At 34.2% G+C, this 12,257-nt stretch overlaps 1 protein-coding gene and 1 long non-coding RNA gene across 2 annotated transcripts; one reads left to right on the top strand and one right to left on the bottom strand.

Annotated features, from left to right (window-relative positions):
• Positions 1–1,769: 1,769 nt before the first annotated feature.
• On the top strand, positions 1,770–6,594 carry LOC116197533. The gene is made up of 5 exons (XR_004155057.1): positions 1,770–1,809; positions 2,817–2,884; positions 3,445–3,539; positions 4,100–4,206; positions 6,112–6,594. It is a non-coding gene; the product is annotated as an uncharacterized LOC116197533 (long non-coding RNA).
• A 3,118-nt stretch (positions 6,595–9,712) lies between these two features.
• On the bottom strand, positions 9,713–12,012 carry LOC116195108 (1-aminocyclopropane-1-carboxylate synthase 7-like). The gene is made up of 4 exons (XM_031524081.1): positions 11,687–12,012; positions 11,453–11,581; positions 11,169–11,329; positions 9,713–11,033 (listed from the first exon to the last, which is right to left on the bottom strand). The coding sequence occupies exons 1-4, from the start codon at positions 11,858–11,860 to the stop codon at positions 10,181–10,183; spliced, it is 1,317 nt and encodes a 438-aa protein (XP_031379941.1). The 5' UTR covers positions 11,861–12,012; the 3' UTR covers positions 9,713–10,180.
• Positions 12,013–12,257: the final 245 nt, after the last annotated feature.

Here is a 12,257-nt window from a genome sequence, read left to right as displayed (position 1 = left end):
GATATTCGAGGAGAATTTTCAGAGACCAAATGACGAGCTTCATTGCATTCTTCGAACGTCCCGCAATTTTCACAAAGCAAGCTGTTTTGATCGACTTGCTTCCCTGATTTCAGTTAAACAATGGCGCTATATACACTGGACAAAGCCAGATGAAGGTTGGTTTAAACTGAATACTGATGGAGCCTCTAAGGGGAATCCAGGACTTGTCGGTGCGGGTGGTCTAATTTGTGATTCAAATGGCAACTGGATGGGAGGCTTTATGCTCAATATTGGCATAGCATCTTCTATGGCAGCGGAACTTTGGGGAGCTCGTGATGGGCTAGAGCTTGCTTGGGATATGGATTATCCAAGGCTTATCCTCGAGATTGATTCTGCTAGTGTTCGAGATTCAATGGTAGGACAAGAAGCGGGTGCCCCTCCACTTCGTCCATTGCTCTCTGATATTAGAGGATTGCTTGCTAGAGATTGGGAAATTACATTCCGCCATACCTACAGCGAGTGGAACTGTTGTGCTGATTGACTTGCTCGAAGGGCAATTGCTAGGCTTCGGATATCCATTATCCCTATTCAACCCTAATGGATTAGGTCCTATTATACTTAGGGATATTTTCAGGATTTCCTTATCCCGTTGTTGTACTCTTTAATTTAATTTCTACGGCCTTCTGCCTCATTTACCCACCGAAAAGAAAACTGATATCAATTTATAATTAATTTCATATATATATTTTTTCATTCGAAGATACACTCTAAATTTAGAAATAATTGGCAAATATTATTTTGGTAAAAGCCATAGGCATACTTATCCAAAAAAACTCATAGCCATAGTTTAACTGACAAGTTATAACTCCCAAACGTTAGTGCTTTGATGGCGACAATTTTAGCCATTACTAGTCAAAAAGCAATAGCTATTTCAAATTTGTTCCAAGTATGTTCCCAGCAAAAAAAATTTCATGAAACTCTTGTGCTATTTATTCTATATTATTAAGTAACTTAAATGCTTGGGAAATTAAGTAGTTTAAAATCGTTTTCTATATTGATTGCTTATATTCTCGCAACGACCATAAAAATATATTTCAGATTGGATCATACATGGTTGGTGCAGAATAAGGACAACGACTTGTCATAGATTACTCAATTCAGAATTAAGCTACACCTTCTAATGAGCAAAGATAATAAAATTAACAGAGATAGAAAAGTAACATAGAAAGTACCAATAAGTTTCATCCAAATGATGCATCCAATATATGGAAGAGATTACATTCAGAATTTACTATAACAGATAGTTTGCTACAACATGCACAATTACATAGAAACCAATATTAATGAGGGTTTATAATATTTATAGAGTTGTACTTTTCATTATGGGCCAATATATTGTGAGGCTAGTGTGTTACCTAACATGCATATACGCGCATATACATATGCACCAACATGGTTACGTAACATAAATGCATATTATATATTATAGTAGTTGTGGCTGAAGTATTTTTTATATTAAATGCATATCATATGTTGTGATTGTTGTGGCTGGAACTTTAACTTTGAAAAAAAAAATGAAAAAGTGAAAAAGCTGAGAGAGAGGTGTAGAAAGGGGCCATATGGCCTCCACCCCTTTCCTCATCAATTCCACCGCCATTGACCATCACTTTCTTCCTTCTTTTTGCTTTCTTGTTGTTTTATATATATATGGTGCTCTGCTTTCTGAGGAAAAACGAAAATGAACCAGAAGAGAGAGAGAGAGGTGAATTGAGTTGAGAAAATTCTTGGAGAAGAAGAAGATGAAGAAGACTAAGTTTGGAGTATTGATTAGTAAGTTGATTGTTTATGATTTAAACATTCATATTCACTATGTTATACATAATTTGTGGCTTTTCTTGCATCCATCTTAGCTGATCAAGTTTCAAAAGGTTAGTTTACGGTAATTTAGTTAGTTTTCCAGCTGATATAAGTTGAGTTTGATATATTTGGAGTGATGTTGTTTTGGAATGATTTGGTCACTCATATGAGCTGAATAATTCGATTGTAAGGCAGGGGGCAAAATTTCTTAGTTGAGTTAGGAGGTTTCTAATACATATAACTATGCCTTCTGAATATATATATATATATATATATATATATAGATGTAGGCAAGTGTGTGTATATATGTATATATTTTACTCTTTGAAGTAATTATGGATTAGAGAAGGGAAATTCGCTGACTCTAGGCTTGAGGAAATTCAGCCTCTGTTGTTTATGATTCCTCTATCGTTAGCCATACTTAAGACTGGCGTTGAGCTTGAATCCAGTTAGTCATTGATGTGTTGAGCGTTTATGCGGGTAGGCATATGAGAGCTACTGATTGGTGTTGGGTGATTGTTAATTTCCTTGGCGTGATAATTGAGCTCGACGTGCTAGGAGTTACGTATAGAGATCATAGGGAGATAGGATGTTGTTTTGACTATGAAGTGAAGAATTAAACTTGTTATCTAACCGTCCATTGCATTAGTTGGGCTAATAAATAGTCGGGGCCACTTGAAGTGTTATTTCTATATTTTGTTATGCTTGCCCCAACTGCCTTCAATGTGTTATCTGAAATGAATAGCCTATATGTATATATGAGGCAAGTAGATGTGATTTGAGTAATGCATGTCTATACCAATTGCATTGTGCCCCATTAAAAGAGTTAGGTAGGAATCGAAAGAGATAGGGAAGGAGCATTGTTAATTATAAACGTCTTACATTATGGCTATATCGATGAAGTAACACGGTGATTTAACTGATGCATATTTTCACTCTTATTTAGTATATTATCTAATCTTTGTGCTTGAACTGAATAGGGGCTGGAGAGACTGAGGTTATACTTCCGGAAGGCTTGACTCATTAAGTTGTCATTTTAGGGGTTTTCGTGAGTAATTTTTTTCATCGTAAAATGATTATATATATATATATATATATGGTTATAGAGGTGATGGTGGTTGAATGATTGCGGAACATAGTTGATGTGTATGCTGAGTATGCTTGTAATTGTTGGACTCTATAGTCATGGGACCGCTGGACCCGGCGGATTATAAAAGGGGCCTGATCGGCCGCCGAACCCGGCGAAATATAAATAGGGACCTGATCGGCCGTTGGACTCGGCGGAATATAAACAGGGGCCTAATCGGCTGTTGGACCCGGCGGAATATAAGTAGGGGCATGATCGGCCGCTAGACCGGTGGAATATAAATGAAGGTCAACTCTTACCGCCAGAGGTTAATGGCCGGCCCCCGCTTATGAGATATGATATGTGAATGAACAGATAATTTCTTTGAGATATGCGGGGTTACGGTACTGTCAGAACTTGTCGCAAGGCAATGCGACCCCATGGTTATATTATTGTTGTTTGGATTTGGTTGTATTAGTTCATTTTACTTTGGAATATAGTACTCACTGAGATGCAGCTCACCCCCTGCATATATTTTTCAGATGAGCTAGGAGCTAAACTTGCCACATAGGAGCACTTTTGGGTCAACGGGGATCAGCGCAAAAGATTTTGGCAAATAGGCCCACTCATAGAATAGGTAGTAAGTTCTTGTAAAATGTTATAGTTATGATACGACCTGAAACTTTCATTTAGTTGTGTTGCGAGATGGTTGCAACTGAGTACTCTCTTGAGAGTTTTATGCATATATCAGAATTAGTTAGGTGGTTATATGTTTATATAGAGCTTGCTGGGTTGGTTTAATGTGTTGGGAGTTATGGAAACAGATTATACATATATGAGTTGCGTATATGACAATGGATATTAAGGAATAGAGGGAAAACTCTGCTAAAAGTTTCGGTTCGTGACATATATTCTTATAATATTAACCACAATTAAATTACAGTTTATGTAATATTATTTTATTATAATATTACAAAGGGAAAACCAGCAAGTGCGCCAACCAAGAGGTAGGCAAAGGAAAAAGCAAAGGCAAAAATCCTTTTCTGTGAGGTTGCACTTGCCTAATAAAAAAAAAAATATTTTCTCTTTTGAATTGAAGAAATCATTTTTTCTTACTAAAATCATGTTCACGTGTGACATATTTGATTTTTTTTTTATTTTTCATTTACTTATCTTTTTTAATGTATAATATTGCAGATTTTGAGGCACTACAATGGTTTATCACATGATAAAAGAATTGTGGGATTCGTGAATATATGGACCGATGAAGTCTTAGTCTTGACATGATTTTCCTTGATGAAGAGGTATGTTTTGGTATTTTTTACTGATTATAATATTTTGAAATGCAAAACTTGATTATTTATTTAATTATGATTGTTTCTAATGAAATCATGGTCCTTTAATGCATGCAAATATAAAAAAGTCTCAGATCGATTTGTTAAAATCGTTACTTTGTGAAGAATATTTATACACCGTCAAGAATTTCAAGATAAATACATACAAGGAGATAATCTACTTGATATTAATTATCATCATCATCATCATCATCATCTTTGTTTAGGATTATTTTTTCATAGTAATTCAAAAAGACAATTTTTTAATATATATTAAAATATCATTAAAATTATTAGTTTGTTAATAGTTGAGTTCTAATAACGTGTTCAAAAATCTTATACATGAATCTTTTATTGTTTCTTTTATCAATAATTATGTAGTAGAACATATAGATTATATGTATATAGCACAAGAGAATATATACAAGGGAACAAAATATGCAATAGACTATATATATATATATTATGCAATATATAGATTATCTACAACCTAAGTTAAACTTAAATATAAAATATATGACATATATCATATTTCATAATTTGTTGTATTTTACATTCAACTTAGATATATTATACAACAGATAAAATAGATAACATATGCGTATATCAACGTGTGCACATATATAGTTTCCTTGTTTAATAAAAATCAATATATCCCCAATAACCTACATATATACTGGAACATATAATACAATCTTCACTTTAGAGATATATATTTGCAGTGTATATCATATATTGAGACTTAGACTACTGTTACTGATTATATATATGTCGTATACATCATATAATGAAATTTAGACTATTATTTTCTGAGATAAAAAATTTCATTATATTGAATTTTTTATATTAAATAGGAAATTTCCTTATTAATCTGTATGACCTTTGCACTTTATATATAAATATTGTACATGTTTATTTGATATACTAACACTAATATCTTACACCAATTTAGTTTATTTGCAAGACTTCAACAGTATTTTACTATATTTCGTAAGGTTTTCTCAAAATTCATGATCGTCAAATTCATCTATTTTTTTCTCGTTTAGAATGTTATCTTTTTTCATGAATGTTAATTTGTTTGGTGTGTTTATTATTTGCTTAGAATTATCATATTTGCATGAAAATATTTCTATATCATTTACTTTTCAATCTACACCTTGATAGATTTTGAGATGGTACAGTGGTTTATCATATATTAAAAGAATTGTGACCGAAAGAAGTAACAAAATTATTAATTTTGATATGATTTTCCTTGGTAAAGTGGCATACTTTGCTTGTTTGACTAAGTATATTATTTTGTTAATAAAAAAATTATTACTAATTTATTATTTATAGTAAAATTAGGATTCATTGATGCATGTAAGTATAACAAATTCTCAAATTGATTTATTTTGGAGTTTATTTTGACAAAAAGCCTATACGCAATTAATAATTTCAAGATAATTAAACTTTCATCGAAGTATTATCCAATTAATATTGAAGTAAATATATCGTTTTTACTTAGTCGATGGGAATGATTTTTGGTAATTTATTGATATTATTAACATAATTCATTCGGTTTTGACTATATTTTATTTGTGCATTCCGTGTAAAATTATTTAGATTAGTTGCAATAAAAAATTATGCAATTGCACCTGCGCCTTTAGTTTTATTAATACTAATTCAATAACTTGAATCAAATTGAGTAAGGGAACATAGGGAATTTTTGTGGAAGCAATATTTTTCATATATTCACTGTTGTTCTTTTCAAGAATATATATGCAAAGGACTTTCTTAATGGAGATATAATACAAAAAAGGAAATAAATGATATACAATAGCAAATCAATTAAATTATGTCGTCGTTTGACTTAGCAGCCTTTTTTGCATGAGGCAGATCGGATCGATTTCCCTCGATATGAAGGTGCATTGTTCAATGACTCCACTTGCTTAACTCACTGAGCTCTCTGTTGGTTGTACCACTCTTGGAAGCCTCACTTAGCATGGGTGCTATGGGAGAATTTTGGAACATGTGCTATTGCAATAGCATTGCAAGATTCCGGCAGGAGGGGTCTCGATTCCGGCCGCCACTCCCTGATTGGGGCTGCCAGTGCTTGTTGTTGTCACCGGCGATCCCAATCAATGGTGCTGGCCGCCGACAAGGCCCCCACCACTGGCTACCGCACCTTTTTTTTTTCTTATTTTCTTGAAATAATTTTATCAAAGATAATCTGTGGGTCCCACTCAAGCAGTCATCATGAGGCATGTGGCATCGGTAGTACTCGTCAGCGATTTCCGTTTAAATTAACGGAAAAGTTGACGTCGTACTAAAATTGATATTAAATTGATAGTTTTTGCATTTTTAGGTCAAGAAAAAAAAGTTGTGCTATAATTGATGAAATGTAAAAAATTTATGCTTTTTTAACTAATTAATAATCATATTTTGAGTGATGAGCTCATATTTTATATTTTATAAAAAAATCTCTTTAGTTTTCAATATATATCTTGAGACCAGTTAACACACTTCTTATTGGATGTAAGTAGCTTGATATAAACTCCAATAAATTTGGCCTAGTGATAAGGAGGAACTTAGGTCCTGTTTGGATTCCCAAATAAAAAACTTTAACTTTAACTTTAACTTTAACTCAACACACTATACAATAAAATACACATTTCTCAAGTAAAAAATTTTAACGTTAATTTTAACTCAACACACTACATAACAAAAACACACGTTTCCCAAGTCAAATTTATAATCACATCTCACTTGTCCTTTTCCATAATCAAAATCAAAATGAAAATCAAAGTTACTTTAACTCTGAAACCAATCGCACCATAACTTATTTTGCTACAATATATATAAACGGCAATTCGATTGATGCAATATAAAAAATTTCCGGAATAGTAGCTAATATATATAGTTTACTGCATATTTTCTTCTCTCGTACATATTTTATTGGACTATATGCAAATAATATATATTCTATTACATAATTAATGAGAAAAAATATTCTTAATACATAAGTAATGACATGGTAAGCGAGAGAGCTCTATTTCTTAATTTTGATGATGTAACGACATAAAAATTCGGTTCCTGCTTTATTTATTTATATATATATATATATATATATATTGACATTGAAGAACGAGGCGAACAGGTTGAGTGGCCTTATTTACCGTAATAGCTTGGTGAAGGCAGCGCGTCAAAGTCCACAGCACTGACTTTTTGACTAAGCAAATGACCACCACTTTTTAAAGGAATGAGTGCTTTTTTAGTTATAGAAGAGGATTATGACTTAATATAATTAAATATAAATTTTAATAATTAATAAATGGATACGAGTAATATCATTAATATTTATTTATTGTTAGGTGATGGTATGTATTATTACGTTACACTATAAAGAAACAGGTCTTTAAGAATTGGAATTTCGCTTGCCACGAGCATGAAGGCACATAAAATCAATGTCGCAGAACTGCATTGACTGATCGATCGAGCAAAATGACCGTAACTGCTCCCTGCAGTGGTTGCGCAGGTATGGAATTTTGTTCGCAAAGACTGCAAAGAGAACAGTTGTAGGTTAGTAATTGGAAAAAAACGTGGCAGCAATTAATGGGAGTGCGGGAAGAGGGACACAGATAAGAGGAGAGCGTCCCTGATTTTTTTACCATAGGTGGGAATCGTTGACAAATTTATTATTCGGTAAATCGGTGGTGAAATGCATTCTCTATTTCTAGAATGTCCAATATCTGTTTTACATCTCTTCTACGAAAATGTTTAATTTTGTACTTTTTCTATTTCTAGAATGTCCAATATCTGTTTTACATCCCCTGTACGAAAATGTTTAATTTTCATAAGGTCTTCTTGACTCTTATTCAAAAGGTCCAATAATGTATGTAGGACTTTTTGAGGCAATTATAGATCCCGGGAGGCAATTCTAATTGGTCAATAAAAATATATTTCACATGCCCAGGATAGTGCCTTTTGGAATTTGTGGGGTTTGAGCGCACGGAAGCTGAAGGGGTAAGGGTGTCTTTTCTCCATTTTGTTTTTTTGGAGAACAGGAGATTTCATTTCGTGGGACACGCATTGGTAACATTTGAAATGAATGGGCATAGCGACTGTCTCTAAATGCAAACCCTTCAAGCAGCTTCATTTTTTTTTTGTTAAAGGGATAAAAAAATTAATTTTCTATAATTTTATTTTACCGGTTTTAAGTACCTCAAGTTTTCATATCTATAAAATTATTTTAGAAAAAGTCGCCATGTCAGCATTCCGTCCTTTTTATGACGGAATGCCAACAACGTGCTCTACCGCGACTTTTTTTTTGCTGTATCTTGAAATTATTTGAATTTGTATTGCAGTGTGAAAACTAATAAAATTTCGTGTTGTCTGGTGTTATTTTCCTAATATCAAATTTATTAATTAAGAGCAATTCAACGTTCATGCAGTTACACTTAAATATTAGTTCAGTAAAATCAATCAAATAATACCGCGTAACTTTGTAGTCCATAAATGAGTGACTTCCCTAAGGAGGCGTTTGGTTCGATGTAATAAAAAATTCCCACCTAGATTACGCCTTCAATAACACTGTTTGGGTGTAATTTAGAGCCGGGATATTTCGTTTGGGCTTTCCCAGGCCTTATATAGTGTAATCTCAAAATAACAAGCTCAAACTTGGTATTTTGAGATTACAACGTGGGTGTAATCTCTTTTTTAATATATATTTATATAAATATAGACATAAACATAATCTAATATAATATAAATATATATTTATATCCATATTTATATACATTAAATATACATATTTTTTTATAAATACTTATAAATATTTTTGATAGATTTTGAATAAAATATTTGTATAAACATATATTTATATAAATATAAATACTTATATTAAATATCATTTAATTATATATTTACATTAATATTGAATATAAATATTTAAATTCAATATTTATATATTATATTAAATATATATTTATATTTAAATAATATTTTTATAAAAATATTTATTTAAATATTTATATTCAATATTAATATAAACAAATAACAAATACTACTTAAAAATAAATTTAAAATTAAAAAGTAATAATAAAATATAATGTATAGGGGTATATTTGTAAACTACTTTACTTTCCCATCGATTTACTTAATATACCAAACATAGTAATCTCATATTACCTTATACTTTCCTAAATACATAATAACTTAATAAATACAGTAAATGTCATATTCCTTGTAATCTAGCATTCTCGGACTTACTTTTTCTGCAATTTAACATTTCCTGTAATCTAACATTCCAGCGATTCAAACGGCCCCTTGAAATTCTAAATTCAAGTCACTGCATAAATAAGATGGGAGAGTGCTTCCTATTAGGCTACATGTGTGATTTGTATCCGAACTGACTTGTCCTATGAGTGTGAAGGATATTTACGTGGATTATGGATATTAGTAAGGTGAAGTTCATACATTTTTCATTATTAAAAAAAAACACTTTAATTTGACACAAATTACTACTCTGGAATATGCTAACAATTGAATATACCACATGTATCAATTTCATGTATGGCGACAATAATAAAATGGATGATTACAAAAGTATATTGGTGACAACAAATCACAGTCACCACTTATTACAATTTCACAGATGGAACGAATTTCTAGGAATTGGCTTTGTCAAAAGCAACAAATCAAAAGAAAAAAATCACATTACAAAGAAGTTAATAAAAGAATTGCCAACCTATATTTGTATACCAAGAACGATATATATTGCCCAAAAAAAAAATCCAAAATGGTTTTGAACCATTAGAAATTTGGTCGGCCGTTTTATTTTCTCCCTCTCATAATTTCTGAGAGAGAAATTTAACCTGCCCTTGGCCAATTCCATATGTATCACCGGATGAATATGGTAACCCTATATAGAATAGGGCCATGGGCAAAAATCAATAGTGAAGTGTGTTCACCTGTTCCGCTGGTCCATGTAGTTGTGTATCCTTGTGAGTGCGACTTCTAGGGTTTGTTCGCTCATGTTCGCGAAGCAAACCCGAAACCAACCCGGTTCTGAGCAGTGGCATGAGGACCCGGGTGATATGTTGAGCTTTAGCTCGTGAAGCATAGTCTTCCAGAGATTCAACTCCCCTTCTTGGTCTGGCTTCTGGAGCAACGGGCTAAGATTCATCCAGCAAAATAGCCCGGCATTACCTTGCAGGCACTCGATCCCTGCCCTTTTCAGACCTTGGATGATCATATCGTACCTCTTCTTAAGCCTAGCACGATTCGTCTCGATGTATTGGGCGGTGAATTCCTTGTCGGATAGCATGGATGCCAAGAGGTGCTGGGTCTGTGAAGAGATCAACGTGAAGCTAGACATCCTCCGGGCGGTGGTGACAACCTTGTCATTATAGGAATATATTGTCCCAACCCGAAACCCAGGGAGGCCGAGGTCCTTGGAGAGGCTGTAGACAATGTGGACCCGCTCGCACTCCTTATAGTCCCTTGATTCAAGGATTTCCGCCACGCTGACAAACTCCGATGATGAGAAGACAGAACCGGAGTAAATCTCATCGGAGATGAGGTGGATGTTCTTCTGGGTTACGAAATCAAGGATTTCCTCAAGGACAGCGCGTTGGACAGTGGTCCCGAGAGGGTTGGAAGGGTTGGTGATGAGGACTCCTCTCACCCTCAAGTTCATGGATTCGGCATTCTCGTAGGCTGCCTCAAGAGCCTGAGGGGTTATCTGGAAATTGTTCGAGCTATTGCAATGGATTGGGACAATCCTCACCCCAGTCCTCCACCTCAAGTCCCTGTCAAATCTGGATATATAAAAAATTAAACGAATGTAAGCAACGAAGATCACGAGAGCAGTTTCCGGAGAATACGGAAAGAGAGAAGTGGCAGTTAAGTAGGTTTTGGTGATGAGAGGAAGAATTAGAATTTCTATAACTTACCCAGGATAGTACGGCGTGGGAACAAGCAAAGCATCTCCAGGGTCAGCCAGGACGAAGGTCAGAAGCTCATTTGCAGCGGTTGCCCCGGCGGTTAGAACTACTCTTTCTGGGTCAAATCTTGCTCTTCCCCCTCTTATTTGCTCCATGAAACTTGCCATTGCCTGTCCAAATTAAATCGGCAATTCATCAGTTTCTTGTTATAGCCTTCCATGAAATATTTTATTTGTCTTAGTATACATAGTTGCTATAAACGGTAAGTATGAGGTTGTTGATCGTGGTCTTACCTTTCTGAAATTCAGAAGTCCGTGATAATCTTGAAACAATGCATTCTCTCTGAAACCAGGACCCCCTGTGCCCCAGATCGATGCTTCTGGGTGCTTTTCGAGGTAGTCCTCCAGCAAGTCAAAGGACACCTATATATATATATCATGAGAGAATTTAGTTAACCCCATTTAGAAGAAATTTTCTTTAATGTTGGTTCTTTTTTTTGCTTTTAGCTTGAGAGGAGTCACACTTACTTGATTTTCAGCAAGGCCCATTTGGATGACCCCGGAGGGATTTGTGATTTCATCATATGGGTTTTCGTCGTATGCCTTCCACCCGGCAAAGTAGGGCGAGTTCTCCCCATGCTTTTCGGAATTCGCTATTTTTGACAGCTGAACAGAAGGCACCAAATCAATCTCTATCGCCATATTGTGTATGGACACCCTGTTGATGGAACTCTTGTCTGCTGATGAAGTGGAGGAAACGAACGCTGACACGAATTGTGGAATAAATTACGGTGTTGCCGGTTTTTCTTTGTGAATGATAAGAGCAAGGGTAGCTCTAAGAGATAAATGCACAAGAGAGGATGCAAGTGTTTGAATGAGAGGTGTCCGGGAGGAGACCCTCTATATATAGGGAGGGGCTGAGGGGTTGACACTGAGAAGAAGAAGAAGCTGAGGCTTCCTCTTTCCTTTTCAAATTGAATAAACAAAAATGAAGGAGATATCAGTGATTCGATTCTTTAATATCGTAAGCATGATTGATCAAGCCTTCCCGCCCAGCCTTTCCAGGTATATAAATAATAGGGTAAACGACAAAAACCTC

Source organism: Punica granatum, chromosome 2, assembly GCF_007655135.1.
Source record: "Punica granatum isolate Tunisia-2019 chromosome 2, ASM765513v2, whole genome shotgun sequence".
In the NCBI taxonomy this organism is placed as follows: domain Eukaryota; kingdom Viridiplantae; phylum Streptophyta; class Magnoliopsida; order Myrtales; family Lythraceae; genus Punica; species Punica granatum.
This window is presented reverse-complemented; position numbering and strand designations above follow the sequence as displayed.